This window comes from Periplaneta americana, chromosome 5 (assembly GCF_040183065.1).
Source record: "Periplaneta americana isolate PAMFEO1 chromosome 5, P.americana_PAMFEO1_priV1, whole genome shotgun sequence".
NCBI classification, from domain to species: Eukaryota; Metazoa; Arthropoda; class Insecta; order Blattodea; family Blattidae; genus Periplaneta; species Periplaneta americana.
Genome location: NC_091121.1, coordinates 20,128,839 through 20,152,222, shown reverse-complemented (window position 1 = coordinate 20,152,222; position 23,384 = coordinate 20,128,839). Strand labels below are relative to the sequence as shown.

The window sequence follows — 23,384 nt, the reverse complement described above, 5'->3', positions numbered from 1 at the left end:
TTTGGAGTTTTTTTGAGTTTATCATTCATATGACATGCCTAGGAGAGTTGTAATAACTTGGAGTCATTGTGGAATACATTAAGAAAAGTGTTATCGGGCTTTATATAAGACACGTTGAATATTATATAGGTAATTATGATTTCTTGCAGTAACGATGTTGAACGTGGTACCAAATACTTGGGGCTTTGCGCCTTGTTATATATACTCCAACATTGGAGACAGGCAAGAAAGAGAAATGCATCTAATGGATCCGATCGTCTTACTTTGACTACTTCCCTGATGGTGGAGTAGTCATGTAACTCTGAAGCGCTAGATGTTCCTGTTTTCTAGATACAAATCATAGAATCTAGCATCAAATTATACATGATTAACATACGTGATGAGATCTTTGTAAACTTGACTTGGATGGACGACAACTTCAGGTGTATTTGATAGCTCGTTATAGTCCTGCGACATCTCGATCAAGTTGTCCATGGGTGGTACAGGCGGCCTAGTGTGAGCCGTCATCGTTACAGCTGGGCTGAGAGCGACGGTCTTGGCAGTGACACTGATGGTGTAAGTTGATGCAGGTTTTAGATCGATGATCTGTGAACAATATGAAATTTATGCAACATTTCAACAGAAATTGATGTTTACGCGTTGCTCCATTGCGCTGTGATATCACCTCTCACACTGACTACGATCAACTGGCCGCAGCGTCTTTCTTTACACTGCCCGTCACATGCAGTGCACTCTATGTGTCGCTTCTCCCCATGTCTCTGAATAACCATGCCGTTCAGATATGGCATCATTCCCCGAACTTTTTAGACAGACCACGTATATATTACGTTGTATGTAATAAAAATTGTCACTAAAATCTTAAAATTTTAAAATCTAAAAACTTAACATTATTGTGACATCTTAACATGCTACATGTTACATCAGAGGTCTCCAAAAAGTGTATCGTCATTCGTGCTCTCGATGCTGCCCACCGAACACAGTGTGCTGTAAGGCTAGAGAAGGGGGAGAGACTCGTACCTCAACAGGTGGGACCGATCAGTGGGGGATCGCGGCAACGGTCTGCTTAAGTTTACAAATAATAACATCAAAAGAATAAGAAATATCATACGTTTGACATACTATGAAGCTGGAGCCCCGTCTGTTCCTATTGACACAAGCCATTGCAAATTCAACCTCTTCTGTTCTATGGTGCCTTTAGTGCCTGGAAAAGATCTTCTCCAGTTGTATTTCGTAATTACATCTAGAAGACATTCAGACACAGTAAAATGTTCATTAATTCCTCGGATGAAAATGGCTAGGTGAGCTTTGTCATTTCTATCTGTGCTTTCGTCCAATGCAAGTGAGTAAGCTACAAACTGGTAATTGTGGTTTCGACTTCAGATTCAATTGCATTTACAATCTTGAAATTCCGTCTCTGAACTATAATTGGAAACATTTTAATTTTCTTAAACTTTGACTTTGTTCTGGAAACAGTATTTTAGTAACGTTCTATATGCACGATTTTACAAATGATTCTTCTGTAAAGGGCTTCATTGATTTTCCAATATTCCAAGCTAAAACATAGCTTGCAGAAAGTTTTTTTTTTTTTTTTTTTTTTAAGATTGAGGACACGTGTGTGATTTGTGTTTGTATTTTCTTGTTTTATATTTATCAAAATATTTGTAGGCCTACGCATTTCACCTAAAATTAAACGAAAAACTATATGTTTGTCATGCGGAACTGAGTGTAAACGTTTTGTACTATACTGATTATTATGTATAACCAACAGTTATACAGATAGCCCCAAAATAAATTATTTTCACATTCCAACATGCCTGTAATTGTATGATATTCTTTGTGAACAGTCGAGTATTGTCGTCGCATGTTGAATTTTAACACAGCCTTAAGAATTTTCGAACAAATTAAACATTTCACATTCTCCCCACTAACTAAAAAAAAAAAAAAGTCTGTTCCCTTTCATCCTTGAATGTACTACGTCCATGATTAGAAGCCATTGTGAAAAGGTGGAACACGGCAACCAACACAATGATAATGGCAGTCCACCACTGCTCTTCGTTTATGCATAAACATTGAGTACAGTACAGGTGGGAATGGGTGAGGCGGAGCGCGCTCATTACGTACTGGCTTCGGTTCGTTCAGGGGCTTACTCGCGAGTACGCTTTTGGAGACGTCTGTGTTACATTATATTATAATTTATTAATTGATGTACAAAGGCTAAATGATATCATATTAATATTGCATGTACCGGTATCCAATGTGTTTAGCTCTGTGATCTTAGGAATGTATTACAAATATTGAATGTTGGTTATTGAATCTGTATAAATTTATAAAATGCGATGTGTTAAATTACTATTGTGCACTTCGGTAATTTTGAGTTCTAGCTGCTTTATTGGTGATGTGTTTATCTGCTTATAAAGTAGTTGAGTTGTGATGTTGCGTTCTAGTTGATACGTACGAGTAAGAAACTTAACTCAAAAATGAATTGCAAAATGTTGTCACAAAACCAATATACGAACTTCAGCAGCAACTACACAGTATACATACACAATGTAGTCTACCTGCAGTACACTATCATTCAGATATTACCACTAAACTCTCTATTTCTAGAAAATCGATACTTACTTTTTGGACATTCTGTACTGTCAGTGACACAGTTCATCTGCCCTGGAAGGAATGCGGAGTTGGGATAGTAGTTCCGCACTAATGGTGGATGGAGAGAAAGTCAGAAATACAATGTAGCATGCATTATAAAAATATTAATTTACCAATTCCGCGCTACGTTACTATGGAGTACACTACACATGAAAGTTATAATGCTACGTCTTAACTTTGAATATATATTTACACCACCAATTCTATTAAGCAAACGTTCACCTTCGTCTTCCAAGTACAAATGAAGAGAGAGAAATGTTTTTTTGGAGAAAATAGAAAGGGGATTAAGCAGAGGGTATTCACACCAAAAGTACCGTTAGCCAGCCGCTTGCTCCAAAGTTAGCCTCACACCCCTCTAAACAACACCCCTAACTTCCCCAAGGTTCAGGGCGGATGAGCTGTGTCATCGACAGTATGTATATTAGAACACTTTTTTATTTTATTAGGTTATTTTACGACCTCAACATCTTAGGTTATTTAGCGTCTGAATGATATGAAGGTGATAATGCCGGTGAAATGAGTCCGGGGTCCAGCACCGAAAGTTACCCAGCATTTGCTCGTATTGGGTTGAGGGAAAACCCCGGAAAAAACCTCAACCAGGTAACTTGCCCCGACCGGGATTCGAACCCGGGCTACCTGGTTTCGCGGCCAGACGCGCTGACCGTTACTCCACAGGTGTGGACTATATTAGAATACGAAAATCTTCTAACTTTATAGGCAATTCAGGATTTTAAAATTTAGGAAATTAGTCAATAAACCATCTTCATCTTTACTTCATGGTTTAGGCTTTAAAGTCTGTTATCGTTACATGCATTTAGTTGTACTGAAGGCAGTTTTTACCTGAACGCTGTAATTGGCCTTCTCAGCATGCACGGAAACTTCTTGGATCGGGAAATACTGACAACAGTCGGTAACGTTGAATGAGTCCGTCTCCTCCAAGTTGACGAGGAATGATCTCAGGACGCCGTTCAACACGTTCGGTAGTCCCCATTCAATAGTCAGGCTCGTGTGGCTCTGAGAATCAATGCGGATATATGACGGAGCCTCTGGGGCTGCAAAGGAAACGTTGAAACAGTTCATCAATAATTACATATCCAGGACGCCTTCCTTGTACAGGGACATCATTTTATTTTTACTTCAATTTTTATTGTACCTGAGTTTTTTAATGTACTTCACTCCCACCCCTTCTACTAATGAAGTTCAATCGTCTTTCACACAGATCCAAGACCGCATATACAGTCATATTAGCCTTACCGTCACAGTACGTTCCAAAAATATGTTCGCGTTTTCCAATGACGAAAGAGCTTTCAATATTGAATCATTTTCGCACAGGTACTGTCGTCCATTTGCCTACGTCGCATTCCGGTTTTCTCTCCCTGTAAAGGCTAGTGGCTGGGCTGTCTTAGCTCTTTTCTGAGAACATTAATTTCTGTTAGGAATTGGACATCTACGTAATATTATACCCATATAACTGTTTAAAATAACTTAAATAAAAGGGCCTCGTTAAGTAATTAACTGTCACGTGATTTCCATCCTTTCTACGACCCTGCGACATAACCACTTGGATGGACAGTAGATAGCATGTCTGAGTAATTTTATCTTTCCGGATCGGGCAGAAGTGAAGATTGAATTTACAGTACGTAAGGTGCTCTTTTACAGAGTAGGTACAGAATTATTTCAACATGAGTTACTAGTACGAAGGACGAAACTGGTAATTGGAATTACATACATTAGAACTGAAGACTGTATCGAAATGAACCGCCACCATCTTGAAAAATGTGTTTAAATATCCATATTATGATTATTTTTCAATTTAACTTCATTCTCTATATTGTACGCTAATGTGCTATAGACACTATAATATACACTGCATAATGAATACGTCCGACTGGACAGCTCAGTTCGTGAGTAAAAGCACTCATTTTTAATACTGTACTGTATTCTGATTAAACAAAAACCTAATGAAAATTATCAAACTCAAAAGCGTGATATTTCATAGTTTACGTAAATGGATGAATTACTTTTGTTCCCTCCTATACCTAGTAAAGTGATTTGTTTGTATATTACGCCATCGAACTCCAGTCGTGGAAGGGGATAGCAACCGTTGATTCAAAGGTATAGCCAGGTTAATATCAGAAATGTTAGTAAAAATAAAATGATGTCCCTGTACAACTAGTTTTATGGAATAATTTGTTCTTACATTCACGTTAGAGATATACTTACTACGATTCTGCAAAAATCCTATTTAGAGAGTTCCTCGGAAATGCATCTCTTGATACCGAACAAAAAATCAAATGCATAACTTTACTGTACTGCATGTCTGAGTGCAGTCACCTGTCGACAGGTGCATAGCTTTATTGTGCTGCACATCTTTATGCAGAACTACGTGTGGTTCGAGAAATGAAATGGTTTTGTGTATGTATTCAAACGTCATCTATTGGGTGACAAATCATGACACTTTACAGATTCAATGAAATCATACATAGCAAGAACAGGGTGATTCAATGATAAGTATGATATGTGATGGCTGCATCGCAAACCGTCCAAATTCCTTCGAAGACTATGTTGAACCGCCGCCGAGTGTCGTAAGCGCCGTTGTCGAGGCAAGGGGGATACAAGGAGAATAAGGCGAAACAATACAAGGAAAACAAAGAGAGATTCACCGCAAGACGTTTATACTCTAAGACGGAAAGACAGCTACAAGAAGAGCAGTTTGAGTTCAGGAAGGGAAAAGGTACGAGAGATGCAATTGGATTGCTGCGAACAATCGGCGAATACCTAGAGAAGAATAAAGAGGTGTGTAATATAGTATTTGTGGACCTAGAAAAGGCATTTGACAGAGTGAATTGGAATAAACTGAAGAAAATTGGTGTGGATTGGGAAGAGAGAAGGCAGTTCTGTAACCTTCATACGGAACGAGTCAAAGTCAGGATAAGAGAAGAAATGTCAGAAAGAAGTGATATAGGGAGAAAGTACGACAAGGATGCCCTTTATCATCTACTCTGTTGAACATCTACTTGGAGGATTTAGTGAAGAACTGTTTTGAGAACATGGGAGGGGTGATATCTTTTGTACGACGCATTATAAAACAATAATATTAATAAAGAAACATCATCAGATTTGTAATGATGGTCTATGAAGAAAGAGGTTGCTACGGTAACAATGATGTATTAAATAATATTATAGCATGGCAAATAGTTTCATAATGTTAACTTTGACTTTTTAGTTGGCATGGTAATATTTTTACGACACTAGTACAATAATGTGGTATATTATGCACGATTTTGACGAACGATAAATATTTCTTATAATCAAGGGGTACAAAAAATAATAAAGAAATAACGTAATTTGTAATGTATCATAGTCTATGAAGAATGAGTTGCTATGACAACAGTGATGTATTAAAATATTATAGCACGGAAAATCGTTTAATAATATTAATTTTATCACACAAGTTATGCCGCCACAGAGCACATCAGGTTTTATTTGGCATGGTAATATTTTACGGCACAGTTACAATAATGTGGTATGTTGTGAAATCTTCAGACTGTACGCCTATCATTCTTAGCGCATTTTTTAAATCCTCAAGGTGATTTTTAAATTCTTCTTCAATAAATGTGGAAGCTCCCAAATCTTTGCCTTGTAGTGTCCACTGCATAACTCACCATCTCCTTCTCCTGTGTTTTCTTCGTTGCAAGAAATGAACGATTTAATTCGCTAAAACTGAACACAAGACCACACATCCTTCAACAACTAACTCGTCCATGGCCACATCTCGACTGACTACTTCGTTCCTTCCGTGTGAACGGACCACGCATAACTATGGTGGGAGTGCAGGAATTAAAAGTGATGATGGGGAATATTATAGGACATACCTGCACAAACAGCGCTCAACGAGCGCGCGAGCTCCTTCGGAGCGGGAGAGCTGTGTTTACCGCTCGCCGAAACGGTGAGAAAGATATGTCAGAATGATATAGACTTGCTATAGGTAGAGGAGAGGGAAACGACAACTCAGTTATCTAGTGGAGTGCAGTGTGTAGGCCTATTCTCAGTAACTGTTTCATTTTGCTTACCTACTGCTACAGTACAGTATGGAGGAATCTAAAAGACGGAACATAACATTTAACGATTTACAGCTCGAACTTATTGATCTTCAATGTGATCTAAGGGCTAAAGATCGTTTGAATAATACTACTAGCACAGTCTACTATATACAGTCACGAAGCTTGAGTTTTGAGGGTGCTAGAAACAATAGACTGTGACGGTACTATTTTGCATTGCCTGTAATGAGGCGATATGAGCGATCCTAGTGGTGAGCAACTATCTAATGTTTGCATATTTACTACGTATTGAGCTTCGCGACTGTATATACTAAACTGTGCTACTAGCCTGGTTGAGATTTACAAGACTAAACATTAGCAATAATATCCACGACTACACAGGCTGGCTGTGAAAATGATTGCTATGTTTAGCTCAACATTTGTGAACAACTGTTTTCTATAATCAACTTTAATAAAGGCAGACATCGAACATCTGTAACTGGTGTTTCATTACGATCAGTAGGCTACTATTCCTTTCAGCTGCCAACAGCATAAAACCTCGTTTTCATGTACTGATAAATAAAAATATAACAACATGATTTTGTACATTTAAGTAGCTATAGAATTTCTATTATTTCTGTAAAATAAATATTTCTTTATTAATTAATAATAGTCCAAGATAGTTTTGCAAACACTGAACGGGAATTCATTTCATAAACACTCGTAATAGTACTTCCTTTTGTGTATATTTTGTACGAGATCACCCCTTCTTCCAGTCCACCCTTATACAGAACGCAGCTAATATCTGCATTCCGCTCATGAGCTGTGAGCCGGCTCGGAGAGCGTAAACCTTGTGCAGGCCTGTTATAGGATATACTGAAAAAGCGCCTTAATTACAGTAAGGTAATTAGTGCCTGAACTACTTACTAGCCTCCTTTGTGACAGCGACTACAGACGCTGGATCTCCGTCCTCTGCCACTTCAACATTTCTGGCTTGCACCTTAAATAAATGCATATTGAATGTTACCTTCTATATTATTCTGCCCATGTTATTTTATTATACATCTTACTATATACTAGGTGGACTAAAAGTCACTACTCATTTCAACAACATTTTGAGAACTTGTGAGCAGCCGTTGGAAAGGCTTTTCAAGAAATTGAATCGAATATTGGCGCCCAGATCGTCTTCAACGATGTACCAACGTTGAAGGAAATAAGCATGAACATTTTATAACAATGGGTAGTGACTTTCAACCCAGTCTAAACTATATCAGTATATCGATGATGTTGAATAGCAACTTCATATGTCAAAATATTCAGTTTTAAGGGGAGAGAAAACAAATTTTAATATCTTAATAACGAACAAATATCTGACACAAGAGGGTACTTAAATATCTTCTTGTAAAGTCTTTATCCATGCCTTGACATAAGATATGTTTGCAGAAGATTCGGAAAGATTTTATTTTATAGGGATAAAGTGAAATCTCATTTTGTTCATTTTTTACATAGGAGGTTCCTGTGCAACACCATAGATATTCTATTTTAATTACACGCCATTTTGTTAATAAATATTTTTATATTCCATGTTATTTCATGATACGAAGTGGAACTAATATGTATGTTATAACTTTGGGGAAAATTTTCTCGTATCCAGAGAATGAAAGTATGTTATATAAAAAGATCCAGAAACGCTTTATTTCCTTGCTAGAACTCTTTTTGTATAACATCGACGACGAAGATACAGAGCGTTCTTGAAGAACAACTTGTCTGTTCTGTTAGAAAATGGTCCATTACTATACGACGAAACATGTAGACTTATATTTCATGCACTGTTTTTCGGTATGTGTTTCACTGACAGGATTATATTAACATGAGCTCAATTACTTACCTATGTTGTGTCAAAAGAATAACTGTCTTGCCTCCCACAAGAATTCGGTAATATTGTTTATGCTCGACCATGCCGAAATGTAGTAATTATACATGCATGTCATTAAAGTACACCTACTCATTAAAGGTCAGGTCTTTCAGCCAATGACGACTCAGGTTACAACTGTTCAGCCAATGACAGGTCAGCTTTCTACCGTTATAAAACCGCAAGTATCGATTATTCTCGGATATGCAATCGAAAGAGAATTAGCGAAAAGTCACGGAGGCTGGAAATCCAATACTGTCGCAGAAGGTTATGTTCTGTTACTATAATAATTAGCGTTAATTGTAAATAATATTCAAATAAATTCAATTTGTCATCTCGTTTTTCAATGTCTAATTTAATTTCAGTGTTATCTCTGTAGGTTCTTATGGCCTAGCAAGGTCAATGTGAACATCTGTTCCTCGGAAAAAATCAATACTTTCGCGTCTGTGCACATCTCACAACGTACGGGACATTGGTCAAGGTCAGATACAAAGAAAATTAATAATATCAAGTTAGAAATATGGTCGAGCATAAAAAGTCGTATGAAACTCGCCTATAATGGTAATTAAGAAGCTCGTATGAAAATTATGAAACTCGCTTGCGCTCATTTCATAAATATCCATACTCGCTTCTTAATTACCTTCATTATAGGCTCGTTGTATAATGTATTTCTTGTGCACCATAAATACAAACATGCATTTTATCTACTCAAAATCAAAGCAAAAATAAATAGTGACATTTAATAAACCCTGATAAGTGATGAGATGAGATTCTGAGTCTTGTTTAGAAACCTTTCTCACACCGGGACACACGGAACTCATACTCACGTTAACAATATATTTGGAGTCTGGAGTCAAGTTATTGATTGTGTGGCAGAACAGGTGAGGCCAGGCGACACAAGGAGTCGTTTTGAGTATTTTGCTCATGACAGAACGATCAGATTCTTTCTTGTACGAAATTGTAAAGGATTCAATATCGCCGTACGTCATCTTCGGCGGAGCCCATCGGATACCAAGCATGCGACGACCGCGCTTGTACACGGCCAAGCCCTCAACCACGTCAGGAGCTGAAATTATAATATTCTCATGTTAAAAAAATTATTTTTCTTGTAATTTACTCGTATCAAAATAATTCGGAGATATGATTATCGAGAGACTGCTGCAGCGTCTTTCAGGAACTGCGGCCAGAAGAAAATCGGTCAAAAACTAAAAGGCTGGAACTTAATGATTTCAGCATGAGTGAATTTCGGGAAAACGTTTTAATTACATAGGAAATAAGTTCGCGAATGAATGTAATACTATCGTGAGGCTGTCAGGGAACAGGTTCAGACATGAATTCAATACCTCCAGAATAAGGATCTAACTGAACTTGCGAAATAGTAATATGCGTTACAAGAGCGGTATGTTGAAGTTTTCATGTTCGAGGAAAAGTTTGAAAAAGCGAAACGTAGTTGAGCTTTTTTAATTTCCGAGAATTGAAAGAAAACATACCGCTCATGTATCGTACATTATTTTGTGCGAAGATCGTTTATTACATACCTGAAAGAGGAATTTCTAATTAGTTGCAATGAAATCTCCATCTTGGTTTCTGTTCAATGACGGCAAATTTGCAAAACAAAAATATCTATCTTCAACATTGTTGCTTTAAAATGTTTTCTGTGTTTACCAGCAGGCCGTGATATACGTCTGTCTTTCCCCCCCCCCCCCAGTCTATAAATGCGAACTTAAAACAAACGGTAAGGTTATGCAATGATTTATTTTTCATTTTAATATTTTAACAATATTATTTATATAACATATTGCAGTAATAACATCGGCATCTGGAATCTTGTTGATTTTTTCACGGCTTCCTTAATGTTACTTGCATCACGAATGCAGTAACTTCAGTGGAGTTGTAGAGTTTACTTAATTTTTGCAAATATTTAAAAACAATAATTAACATTGCAATTTATGTGAAATTTCAGTGGTAAGTTTCCAATTTATAATTATTACTATATTGAATGTCTCTAAAAATAATATGTTAAAAGCCTAAAGCAGTAAAATCAATATGTCACTTAAGCGGTAAGAGGAGGGAAATTGTTATGTGTGGTAGGTTGGGAATACTGAGTGTGGAATTTTAGACTTTCCGCGGATTGGTTTTGTGCGGAAACCAAGCAAATACGCACGATCTCGCACAAACGTATGTCTTACATCATTATTCCGGAGAATATTCAATTGTCAGTTCGAACGTTGTGAAAGCATACTGAATTTTAAGCGATACTTGGTTTCGATAGTAAATCCCATATTTAGTATCGATATTCCCATAATATCGAAAATATAGTATCGTTACTTAAAGTATTGATTGGTTTCGCTAAAGTTCATTAAAGAGTAATGTTAGTTTTACTAAATAGAATAATAAAATTATACTCGTATTCAGTGAAAGGCTATATCTGGAGCCCCTTATATTAATGGTACTAATCAATTACCGAATCCCCCAATTATAATCGGTATTACCATAAAGAAAATTATGATGAAGGCATGGGGAGTAACAATTACATTATAAATTCGATCATCCCCAATTAGTGAACCTGGTTGCCCAAGCTCAGTTGTCAAAGAAATCTTTAATACTACAAGATATTATTAAAATACACACTTTCCAATAAGACATGAGTTCACAAAATCAATGAGAACGAATGACATTTCAATGTTCGAACAGAATTGACATCTCTGTTATGTTCTTATTCATTTTGAATTCATTTTATTTCAACTGTTCTTATTGAGAAATACTTCATAATAACATACTATGGTTTAGTAAAAATTCGATTTGTCTTGCCGCTTTCTGTATTTTTGTTTCGATACTCCTATTTTTCTATCGATACCAGTAAAATGCCGGAAACCCAATATCGAATCCAATCATAGACCGCAAGTAAAGTATCGATACTTATATCGATAGCATCGCAACATCCCTAATTGTCAAGCAACGGCAATGTATTTGAGATAGCTTTATGTACAATAATATTATGTTTAAATTATGTAATAATTAAGCCCTACTTTTTTAGAAACCTTTTTCATAACGGAAATGTTATGGTTCGGTGAGATTCCGTTATAGACAGGTTTTAACTGTATATCATGTTTGGGAGGAATTCGGACCCATTGCATGTAGCATTGAAGATTTTTTCATCCCATATTTACGGCAAGCAAGATCATCTATCTAGCACAATGTAAATTACAGTAATAGATGTATACTTACTTGTTGCCCTGGTTTGGACGGGAATCAGCAAGGGGTGATTGGCGTTCCACCCTTTCGATGTCTCCAAGAAAACCTTCACGATGTACTGTGTGTGAGGTACCAAGTGTGTGAAGGTGGTGGTTGTGAGATCTGTGCTTCCCTCTTTCAATAAAGTAGAATTGCTTTGCCACAATAGCTGGTATTTGTAACCAGTGAGGTACCCGTTTACGCTCGAGCAGTCGTGGGGTGGCTGCCACTGAACAGTGAAGCTGGTGTTGGTTCTTTGGACAACAGCTGAGCTGGAGCTCGGATCAGGAGCTACTTCAGGCTCTGAAAACAATTTATTCGTATAAAATACGAAGAAGGAATAACGATAATGATTTTATATCTCTAAATTCTGTGCGCACATAGTTCACCATTTCTTCAGCCTCTGGAATCCTCTCTCTCTCTCTCTCTCTCTCTCTCTCTCTCTCTTTTTTTTTTTTTTTTTTTTTTTTGCAGACGCTGTTGCATTGTATATCAGTAATCCCACCTAGACCCTAAATGAAAATTCTGACACCGATAATTCTTCTAAGAAACCAAAGAAGTGGAAATCATGTAGTGATAACAAGGTCTTAAAAATTATCATACTCATAAAATTATCATACTTGCTCTACATATTTTTTCTCTCTCATTCTTTTTGCATTGTGTTTTTTGTATTTGTATCTGTAATTTTACTTCTATTTATTATTTACTTCTTCTCTCTGCATTTGTTTCTTGTATATGTCTATTTTGTATTCTGGTGGTGTGGTAGAGAAGGCCTGATGGCCTTAACTCCGCCTGATTAAATAAATAAATGAATGCTTTTTTTAAATGAGTAAATAAATATTAAAAAAATAAATATTTAAATAGGCGTATATAAATAAATAATTAAATATTTAAATATATAAGTAAATAATTAAATATTTAAATAAATAATTAAATATTTAAATATATAAATAATTAAATATTTAAATAAATACATACATATTTAAATATTTGTTTATTTAAATAAATAAATAAATAAATAAGATATGCTATTTCTTTCGTTCTAATTGAAGCAAAGTGTAGTACCAAGTCTGGTCTGAGACATAGCTGTAATTTCGGCCCAAGAATATACAATTATTTTATTAGCTAATAATTATCCTCGCCGAGGATTAATAAATTATTTTGGGTTTATTAAGGAACTGTAAAAATTACTTTCTTTTGCAGAGTTTTATCTGACAGAAAATCTACTTTTAAGAATATTTACTGCATCTTATATTTTCATTAATTATAATTCATTTTGTAATGTACGCTTAATGTGTACATAAAGTTTACTTTTATGTTTCCAAGAACACTTCCGAGCACAAGCTTTGGCTTTTTCGAGAGTGAGATAATTGTAGCAATTCAATCCCTCACAGCCTCGACCTTGCACCCTCCGATTTCTATTGGTACGGTGATGTGATGTAACAGTGACGTATGCCAAGCGAATAGATTGGTCCCGATATCTATTCCTGCTGTATTTACGAGTGTTATGATTAATGACTTGGTACACAAACACACTTTAAAATACGCTCATGCAAACCTGTAATATCTGTGACGGCCCAAATATAAGCTTCAGGTCCCCACATGGCAGCTAGAGCGGCTACATTGACCGAGTACTGCGCGTGTGGTAGTAGATCTCGTAATATTGCGGTGGTTGCCTTCACTTCAACTTGACCTTTGGAATGACTGCAATCTTGCTTACTACATCCAAGCAACTTCAGACACTGAAATATAAAACGATACGAATTAAGTTTAAAATGTGTTGACTACTACAGGGCATAGAGGGTGGAAGTGAAATAGCCTTGCAGATTTCTAGAGCGAAATGTTATATCTAAACAAAAAATTATAATATCATATTGGTGGAAAGTTCATAGTTTTTTCAGACAAAAATGTGTTCCAAAATGTTTAACAATCTCTTATTAGGTAACTATTGAGAGTAGGATCGCGATTTTTATTCTTATTAATAGGAAATCTAATAAAGAATAATTTATCCATCTGCGTATTTCAATAGCGTGAACGGTTTTCGTGTAAATTTAATTTTAAGAACACCTAAATTCAAACCATTGTCAATGAATCAGTCAATGAATCCATGGATGAATGAATCAGTGGTTCGATGGATTGATGAATCGATGGATGACTGATTGAATGTAGTGGGAGGAAGAATTATCAATTATCACGATGATAATCGCGTCCTTGCAAGGGCTCTTGGAACTCCTGCATGGCTCAATGTAGTCTGCCTTTGCTGTCCACCCACAAATAGTGATAAACAACTCGAATATTCGTTAAACCGAATACTGAGACACTCCGCGAGATGGAAGAGCTTTGCATACTGACTACAGCGCCAATACAATTTATATTTTTCGTAACCGGTTGTGCACGACTCTACTTGCTCGAAACCTGGATACGCAGTGGACCTTAGTGTAGTCAGCCGGTGTGAGAATCCGCCTAGCTTGAGGACTGACGCAATAGATAGTGAATGGTCGCAGTGCTTGTTCATAGTGTCCCCCTCCCGAAAATTTAGTTCCATTACACTGCAATATTTATGTGATCACTTGGTAATATTTTTGTTATACACAGTGTCCCGCCGAAAATCGCGTGCCACAATGTGTGATTCAGTATATTGTAAGTTATCATCCTGGTTTGAGAATTTTAAACTTTTAGGGGCCGTATTCATAGACATTTTTAGCGCGGGCTTTCGGTGGATGATCAGCGTTTTTCGTATTCACAAACCAGTGTTAGCAATAGGATATGATCTGAATTCTGTACAAGTAACCAGTGGATAGCCGGGGCTAGCTTAGTACGCTCGCGTGCTGCGAAATGTCTGTGAATAGCACTCTAGGAGACGGTTTACTCTTTGGAGATTTTCCAATTTTGTCACAATTCCACTCTCAGATCCACACTTTTCTGTATGACAATTCCACAGTCACATTGCAGTTTATATTACCGATTTTGTTGTCTTAAAATCAAATTAAATTTTAACTAAATGAATCATTAGTGCAATATAAGATGTCTGAAGAAAGTGTAAACATGCAACACTACGGTAGTCAAAACCCATTCATACATCCACAGAATCCACATCATACGTAGACTGTTTTACGGCAACTGTATCGTATGAGATTTAACGGTTAGTTCAAGAAGACTTCACCGCACCCGTGACATCGGGTTATAGTCTCCTGTAATGCAATATTTGCTGCGTTTATACTTGTAACTAACATGCAGTAAAATGACAAGAAATTGATAAACAATAATTTATTACAAGTTATGAAGGAATAAAATGCAACATAGTAGTGATTCGTACATTGCAGAAAGATAATTGAAATAAATAAAATAAAAAATTAGGAAGGTGCTTTGAACCACGAACAATTAGTTATAAAGCAACGTACGGTTAGCTTGAGCTATGATCACAGGAATAACATTTATTTGTAAAATGCAGCATTGCCACATTGTGCAATTCAAAATTCTTCGGACGAAATTTTGTGTAGTCCATGTGTGCGAATTTTGTGACATTCTGTATAAAGTCTTCCATTCAAACTTTCCAGAATTTTACATATAATATAGTTAATATATAAAGTACCCGTAGAAAAGTTGGTAAAATGAGGCTGCACGAACTGAAGATGCAACCCAGAATATAATTAACCTTTGTTTCTTAATCTCTGCGTGTCATAGTCCTATAACGCGTGAATTTTGCGAGTCCCAGAAATGGACATCTACGCCTACATGTGCAACATCAACACATACGAAATATTCCAAAACACACTGCCAAAGGCTAGGTATTTCACTGCAAACCCAGCATTCTCCACTCTTCCCCATTTTCCACCTTCCTCTTAATCTCCGCATTCGATCCATAATGTTGCTTAGCATCTGATATCTTCTTCTTTTCTGAACTTTTCTCCCGTTCACCATTTTTTTCAGTGTATCCTTCAATAGGCACTTTCTTCTTAGCCAGTGACCCAACCAATTCCTTCTTGTTTCCCTAATCAGTTTGAGCACTATTCTTTCTTACTCAGTCTAACAAAGCTTCAGTTCTAATTTTATTTGCCCTATTTCATACGCTCCATCCTTCTCCATATCCACATTTCAAATGCTTCTAGTCATTTGTTTCTACATGTGCATGTTTCTGCCCCATACAATGTCTCACGCCACACAAAGTACTTTACTAGTATCTTCTTTAGTTCTTCCAGAGGTCCGCAGAAGATGCTTCTTTTTATATCAAAAGCTTCCTTTGCCATTGCTATCCTCTTTTTGACTTCCTTAGTAGCAGCTCATGTTTCTATTCATGGTATACTCCAAGTATTTGAAGCTGTCTACTTGTTCTACTGCCTCATTTCGAATTCACACATTCACTTTTTTATTTTTGTTCCGATAGCCATGGTCTTTGTCTTGTTTGCATTTATCTTCATCCCATATTGCTCACACTTGTCATTTAGCTACAGTAGCATATTCCTTAGTATTACCTCGTCTTTTGCTAGAAATGCCATAAGATCAGCAAATCTTATGCACAGGATTATCATTTATAAAACAAGAGTAACCGGCACCGTGTACCTCGACGTACTGAAATAGTTCGTGTATCTTCAAGTAGCTGGTCTGTAGCCCAGCATCCTTTCATCTTAATGAGGCTGCCCCACATGAAAATTTGCATCTTCTCAGTAACATATTTTCAGGTCGCTGGATTGGACGAAACGGATACATTTCGTGGCCACTGCTATTTTTTTTATAAATGTCTTTGTATTTTATGCAGTTTCGCTCCCCAATTTTCCTATTTTATGCTTTCTAATGTATTAAGATATGGCAGGTTTGAATGGATCACGGTGTAAATTAATAGTAATATACGTTACAAGAGCGGTATGTTGACGTTTTCATGGTCGAGGAAAAGATTGAAAAAGCGAAACGTAGTTGAGCTTTTTTAATTTCCGAGAACATGAAAACAAACATACCACTCGTGTATCGTACATTATTTTGTGCGAAGATCGTTTATTACATACCTGAAAGACGAATTTCTAATTAGTTGCAATGAAATCTCCATGTTGGTTTCTGTTTAATGACGCCAACTTCGGAACACCAAAATACCTTTCTTCAACATTGTTGCTGTAAAATGTTTTGTGTTTACTATACTCCAGCAGGCCGTGATATACGTCTGTCTTTTTTTTTCCCCCAGTCTATAAATGCGAACTTAAAACAAACGGTAGTCTAAGGTTATGTAATGATTTATTTTTCATTTTAATATTTTAACAATATTATTTATAGCTATAACATATTGCAGTAATAACATCGGCATCTGGAATCTCGTTGATTTTTTCACGGCTTCCTTAATGTTACTTGTATCAGGAATGCAATAAGTTTCGTGGAGTAGTAGACTTTACTTAATTTTTGCAAATATTTAAAAACAATAATTAACATTGAAATTTAGGTGAAATTGCAGTGGTAAGTTTCCAATTTATAATTATTACTATGTTAAACGTCTCTAAAAATAATATGTTAAAAGCCTAAAGCAGTAAAATGAATGTCGCGCTTAAGCGGTAAGAAGAGGGAAATTGTTATGTGTGTTACGTTGGGAATGCTGAATGTGGTATTTCACACTTACCGCGTATTGGTTCTGTGCGGAAAACAAGCAAATACGCACGATTTCGCACAAACAAATTTGACGAGTGTTATGCTTTAACTTAATATTCGCGTCTTTACGAACTAAAAAGGTATAGAGAAAAATTAAAAAGAAGTGGAACCAAATATTACATCAAAGACGTATGTATTACTACAGCTACTCCAATAATATTTTATACTTGTATGTCGGACGTAGCCATATATAATTAAGACATTATTTTTAAGGGTTGATTAGTGACAAAACTATAATACACTAGTGAAGAAAACGAAGAGGAAGAAATGTGAATACATACCTGGTAGGAAACTCTGTAACTCATAATCGTCCCCGCAGTGACCAAAGGTGAAGTCCATTTCACTTCCAATTTATTGCTCGTTTTCGAAACAAGTTCGAAATTAAACACTTTCCATGGGGCTGTAAAACAATTTAAAACATAAGTTATATTGACTTAATGTGAAAAGAGTTTTATCAGCGTTTAATGCAATACAATACATTTTGAAATTTTCGTAGGCTTATATTTTAAATATGTTTGAAGTTGTTTATTCTTATTTATTATAAGGTAAAATAGGATCTGTTGGACACCTAAAATTTCATCCCACAATTTTGAAGGCTGCACTGGATGACATCTAATGCAAAAAACAAAAATATGAAAGTCGAATCTGAGAATCTTGAACTATGTTGAAAATGTGAGTTTAAAACAAAGTTTATGAATACTCATTTTATTTAAAATCCTTGTGATAATTTATTTTTTCCCACTAGAAATTTCATCCAAGTATTGATATTTAAATTGGTTAGTTACACATTTTTCTTATCCACCACAAAAGTGAGGTGAATTCTTTGCATGTCTGTGTTTTGAGATCTATTGGGAACTGCGTATTCGATGTCTAGTAGGTCCTAACTGAAGGTGTTGAAGCTTCAGCTATGTTTGATGTAGTTGATAAGCGTATTTACCCTCATTTCGATCCTCAATCGTATATGAAAATAACATTGCAGATTCTGTATGAGCAACATTTTAAACAGAAATACATGTAAAAAGTTACATACAGATTAGAAGATACTCGTACAATAATTTTGAGGATAGTACTACAGCCAGGAATGTTCAATCCAAATGATGATGAAGTTTTCCTCGTTACCACAACTTCAGAAAGGACCAAGTGTTCACTCAGTCTCCTTCAAAATTAAGTACTTGATCTTTCCCGCCCACACCGCCCTATTCGAGTGCCGAGGTCAAGAAAGCATGAACTCTACCCCCATATTTCCCAATCGCCTTCATAGGCTATAATGGAGATACTTTTACCTTTACTTTACAACGGCCATGATATGAAATTAAAAAAAAAACTTAAGTTTCTGAAATAGCTAAAAGAAATGAAAACTTCTGACATAAATGGCGGCCTTCACAAGGATCGTAATAACTGCAAGGTACTTGGATGATAAACATCTAATATCGGTGAGACCTCATCGGTGAGATTGTAATAATTAGGAAAGATCCAATTCTGCAACTGTCTGTACAATTGTACAGGGACATCATTTTATTTTTACTAACATTTTTAATATTAACCTGTCTATACCTTTAGAGAACCGGAAACACCGCTTGCTCCCCCCTCCAAGACTGGAGTTCGATGATACTGGCGTAAAACACAAATCACTCTACTAGGTATATGAAGGAAGAAAAGTAGTTCATCCATTTACGTAAACTAGGAAATATCGCGATTTTGAGTTTGATAATTTTCATTAGGTTTTTCTTTAATGAAAGTACAGTACTGTATTAAGAATAAGTGTTTTTACTCACGAAGTGAGTTATCCATGCGAACGTATTCATTATGCGGTGTATATTATACTGTCTACAGCACATTAGCGTACAATATAGAGAAAGAAGTTAAATTGAAAAATAATCATAATATGAATATTTAAACACAATTTTGAAAATGGTGGCAGTTCATTTCGATACAGGCTTCAGTTCTTTTGTGCATATTATCGCACTATAGACTATTGCATCTAATTCCAATTGCCAGTTTCGTCCTTCGTATTAGTAACTCATGTTGAAATAATTTTATACCTACTCTATGTACTATTAATTCAATCTTCACTTCTGCCCGACCCGAAAATATAAAATTACTCAGACATGCTATCTACTGTCCGTCCAAGTGGTTATGCCGCATGATTGTAGAAAGGGAGGAAATCACGTGACAGTTAATTACTTAACGAGGCCCTTTTATTTAAGTTAAATTAAACAGCTATATAATATTACGTAAACGCCCAATTCCCAAGAGAAATTAATGTTTTCAGAAAAGAGCTAAGACAGCCCAGCTTTTACAGAGGGGCGAGCAGAAGCAGGTGGGGGAAATCGGGATGCGACGTAGGTAAACGGACAGTACCTGTGCGAAAATATGATTCAATATTGAAAGCTCTTTCGTCACTGGAAAACGCGAACATATTTCTGGAATGTACTGTACTCAGTAACTCAGTACTGCTTACTATCTGCTGTCTTGGCTCTGTGTGGAGTTGGAACTTCATTAGTAGAAGGGGTGGGAGAGAAGTACATTAAAAAACTCAGGTACAATAAAAATTGAAGTAAAAATAAAATGATGTCCCTGTACATACTATTACAGACGTGAAAGGTTGTACCAGATTCATTTGCTGAAGATAAAAGAAGTTATTAATTAATGAGATCCTCTCCGTTTGTTATATAAATAGACATCGCTGTCAGATGCCTACTTCATACATTATGAATGATGATTTTAAAATTCTAAAATGGTAAATGTGAATCATGAAATATTAAGGACTATGTCGAAGTTTTACATTGAATATTTTTTCCTTTTTGGGTATAAATATTTCTTATTACTTATTAAATTTTAGGAATTTAAATTTCCAAAATAGTGTTAATGCAACTACTGTCGTGCATTACAGACGTTATATTCGGTTCAAGTTTGTCGAGTATGGTGAAGTTCGATATTCACCGATGTTCGCTCTACAGAAGGAGTCTTTATCATGTTTATTAGATCTTCTTATGAAATTATTCGCTGTCTTCCACTGCCACCATTTCAGTTTTAACCACTTACGGATTTTAGCACAGATCTTGCGATTACTTTTTCGTACGAAATAAGACGAAGTTTGTAATGCCTTGGTTGCCTTTCTCATGTTCGAACATTGCAGGACACTAAATGCAACCCAATCAAGTACTGTATTTTCAGATTACTCTATAACTAAAAACCGAAATGTGGAAGAAAAAAAGGCTTAAATCAGGTAGATGTATTGTCCATAGGAAAGGAAATTCTGCGAAATTCCACTAATTAAACGCAAACAATGGTGTTATTCAAATTTGAAGGAACCGTCCACCAGAATTGAAAATACATTATTCCACCCTGATTATTTTTTTGAGAAGAGACGTGTAGTGATTTCTTCAATTAGAGGAGGTAATACTATGATCCTATATGTATGGTGTTGCGTAAAGTTCAGTGAAATAATGAAATCCAAGATTATCTCCACTGCTCCAATAACTAATGTGTTACGGGTTTTTTGTTCTTTATCTTACTGTACAGATCCTATCTTTTTTGTATATAAAAACTAAATTTGACAAAATGAAACATTAAAATTGGTGATATGTGATCGGTGAAACGCCTGAACTTACAGGCGAGTTGCTTTGTTTTACAAAACTAATCTAATATAGGCTAGTAAATTTTTCTGGGCTTTGAAAATAAGTTGTGATTCTGAGGGAACGAGGAACTATTTTAAGACTTACTGTTATCTTTGGTATGGGCTACTAAAATGTCTGAAAAAGGAGCAGGTCCATCCACAGTGACAGCCCGGACGCGAATTTCGTATTTCAATCCTGGCAACAGCTCCTTGAAGCTCGCCGTCTGCACGCTATCTGACGTTGTATGCGACACCCACCTCCAGTATTCCTTCCTCTGCACTTCGAAATGTGTGACTGGACACCACAAATGACTCTCTGAAGTGTACTGCAAACAAAACTCAAGGTTTAAATGCAATAATTATGTAGCTGAGAATATTTGGAGTGCTGTGTCACACAAATCACTTCACCCTGCTGAATAGATGTGTTGCTTGTTCACTCTGTGCACAGCCAGAGGAATGCTCAAAGTGAGCACCACTGAACTTTGAATGCAGCCCGTCGAACTCTCTTGAAGTTCCCAGGGATAGCACCATCGAGTCCAATGCGGCCAAAATCCTGTTTCTTAGGCTCTCCTCATCGTTTACAGGCCTGGCGTACACTAACGTACCCATGTGACCCTACAAGTACTGCAGGCTGGTGTGTTCAGGAGATCTTGGTGGCCAAACAATAGGTTCACTGCGGCCAATTCATCTGTCTCGAAAGACGTTGTTCAGGAACGCACGAACATAATGTGTGAAATGTACTGGGTGGCTGCAACCACATGCATTGTCTTACCGCCAAGGGAATATCCTCCAGTATAGGATGGATGGCTGCTTGGAAAAGGCGCCTTTGAGCGTACTCCGAATCTCACCGGTGAGCATCCGATGGCATCACGGTGTTCCGAATTCCACCGATGACGTCATTGATGCTCCACCGGTGTCGCACCGGTGCCATCAACTTGCAGAGGTGGTGACAGTCTCCATCAGCCGCCATCAGTGAATCTGATTGGTTCTTGTATAGGGCGGGAATTAGCAGACGAATGACATCGTGCACTGTTGTGTCATGGCGGTGTGTTCTGCTTTAGTTCTGCTGTATTGTTTGTAATGAGCACAACGTAAAAACAATATGTTAATGGCTTATGAGCGAACATGTCAACGGACCAGTTATTACTACCGGTTCAAGAAATAAGTTGTTTATGATCTCTTTTATTTGAACGAGATGACAGTACGGAAATTTCGCAAAATTTTGCTAGCGTAGCACAGATAACCACTAACACAGTCGCCATGACTGCATCGATTCTTCCAGCAGTTTTGTTCCTTATTTTCGTTGCAACGTGACGTCATTGATGCCACCGGACCGGTGAGATTCGGAATACGCTGATTGAGAAGGAATGGAAGATAGAGGGGACCAGCCCGGTGTATCAACTTAACAAAGAGCGCTCCCGATTCTAACACCATCTAGCGGGCTAACGGCGCAACGCCGACCTTTTTTTTAAGTAGGTTATTTTACGACACTTTGTCAACATCTTTGGTTATTTAGCGTCTGAATGAGATGAAGGTGATAATGCTGGTGAAATGAGTCCGGGGTCCAGCCCCGAAAGTTACCCAGCATTTGCTCATATTGGGTTGAGGGGAAATCCCGGTAAAAACCTTAACCAGGTAACTTTCCCCGACCATGAATCGAACCTGGGCGTCGTAAAATAACCCAATAAAATAAAATAAATAAATCCATCTTATATTGCGTCGTATTACTTTGCATTGCCACAAAATATTTCTTCAGATGATTTACATTACATACATAGATTTTAGTGATTAATTGTAAACATAGCGCACCGGATACAAAGTGCCTATACACTATGTTTACAATTAATCACTGATATGTAGTAATGTTTATAACCTTAGGTAGCTACGAATATGTGTATTAAAATAATACATAAAAAATGACGAAAAGGGATTCGAACCCGACCTTCATGCACTGCTTATACTCAAGTCCAACACGCTACAGTCGTTTGACTCATAATTTTCCAATTCTTTTTTGCCCCTTGAACGCAGGCCTATATGGAAAAAAGCCAAGACATGTGTCTTATGGATTTGGCCATACTTTCACCCAAAATTTTCCCGACCCGAATCTTGATATGAAAGTAGGGCGGTCTCCTTGTTAGATGGCCTAATATTATATGTTTTCATTCGTAGCAAAACAGTACTATTTGATTTGCCAGTTTATTCTTCTTGAAGTAAGAACCACGACAAGAATTACTGTAATATTTAATCGGATTATATGGTCATTGTGTTCATTTATTTGATATTAAGATTCATTATTTAT

At 36.6% G+C, this 23,384-nt stretch overlaps 1 protein-coding gene across 2 annotated transcripts in view; it reads right to left on the bottom strand.

Annotated features, from left to right (window-relative positions):
• LOC138699511 (tenascin-R-like) overlaps nucleotides 1-23,384 on the bottom strand; it is a 121,969-nt gene that overhangs the window by 6,135 nt on the left and 92,450 nt on the right. For both annotated transcript variants that reach the window (XM_069825451.1, XM_069825452.1), the window contains exons 16-23: nucleotides 21,192-21,411; nucleotides 17,748-17,866; nucleotides 13,397-13,580; nucleotides 11,833-12,141; nucleotides 9,432-9,670; nucleotides 7,620-7,692; nucleotides 3,493-3,704; nucleotides 377-585 (exon numbers count right to left, since the gene is read on the bottom strand). In XM_069825451.1, the coding sequence (XP_069681552.1) occupies nucleotides 377-585; nucleotides 3,493-3,704; nucleotides 7,620-7,692; nucleotides 9,432-9,670; nucleotides 11,833-12,141; nucleotides 13,397-13,580; nucleotides 17,748-17,866; nucleotides 21,192-21,411 (1,565 nt within the window). The remainder of the gene's footprint in view (nucleotides 1-376; nucleotides 586-3,492; nucleotides 3,705-7,619; nucleotides 7,693-9,431; nucleotides 9,671-11,832; nucleotides 12,142-13,396; nucleotides 13,581-17,747; nucleotides 17,867-21,191; nucleotides 21,412-23,384) is intronic.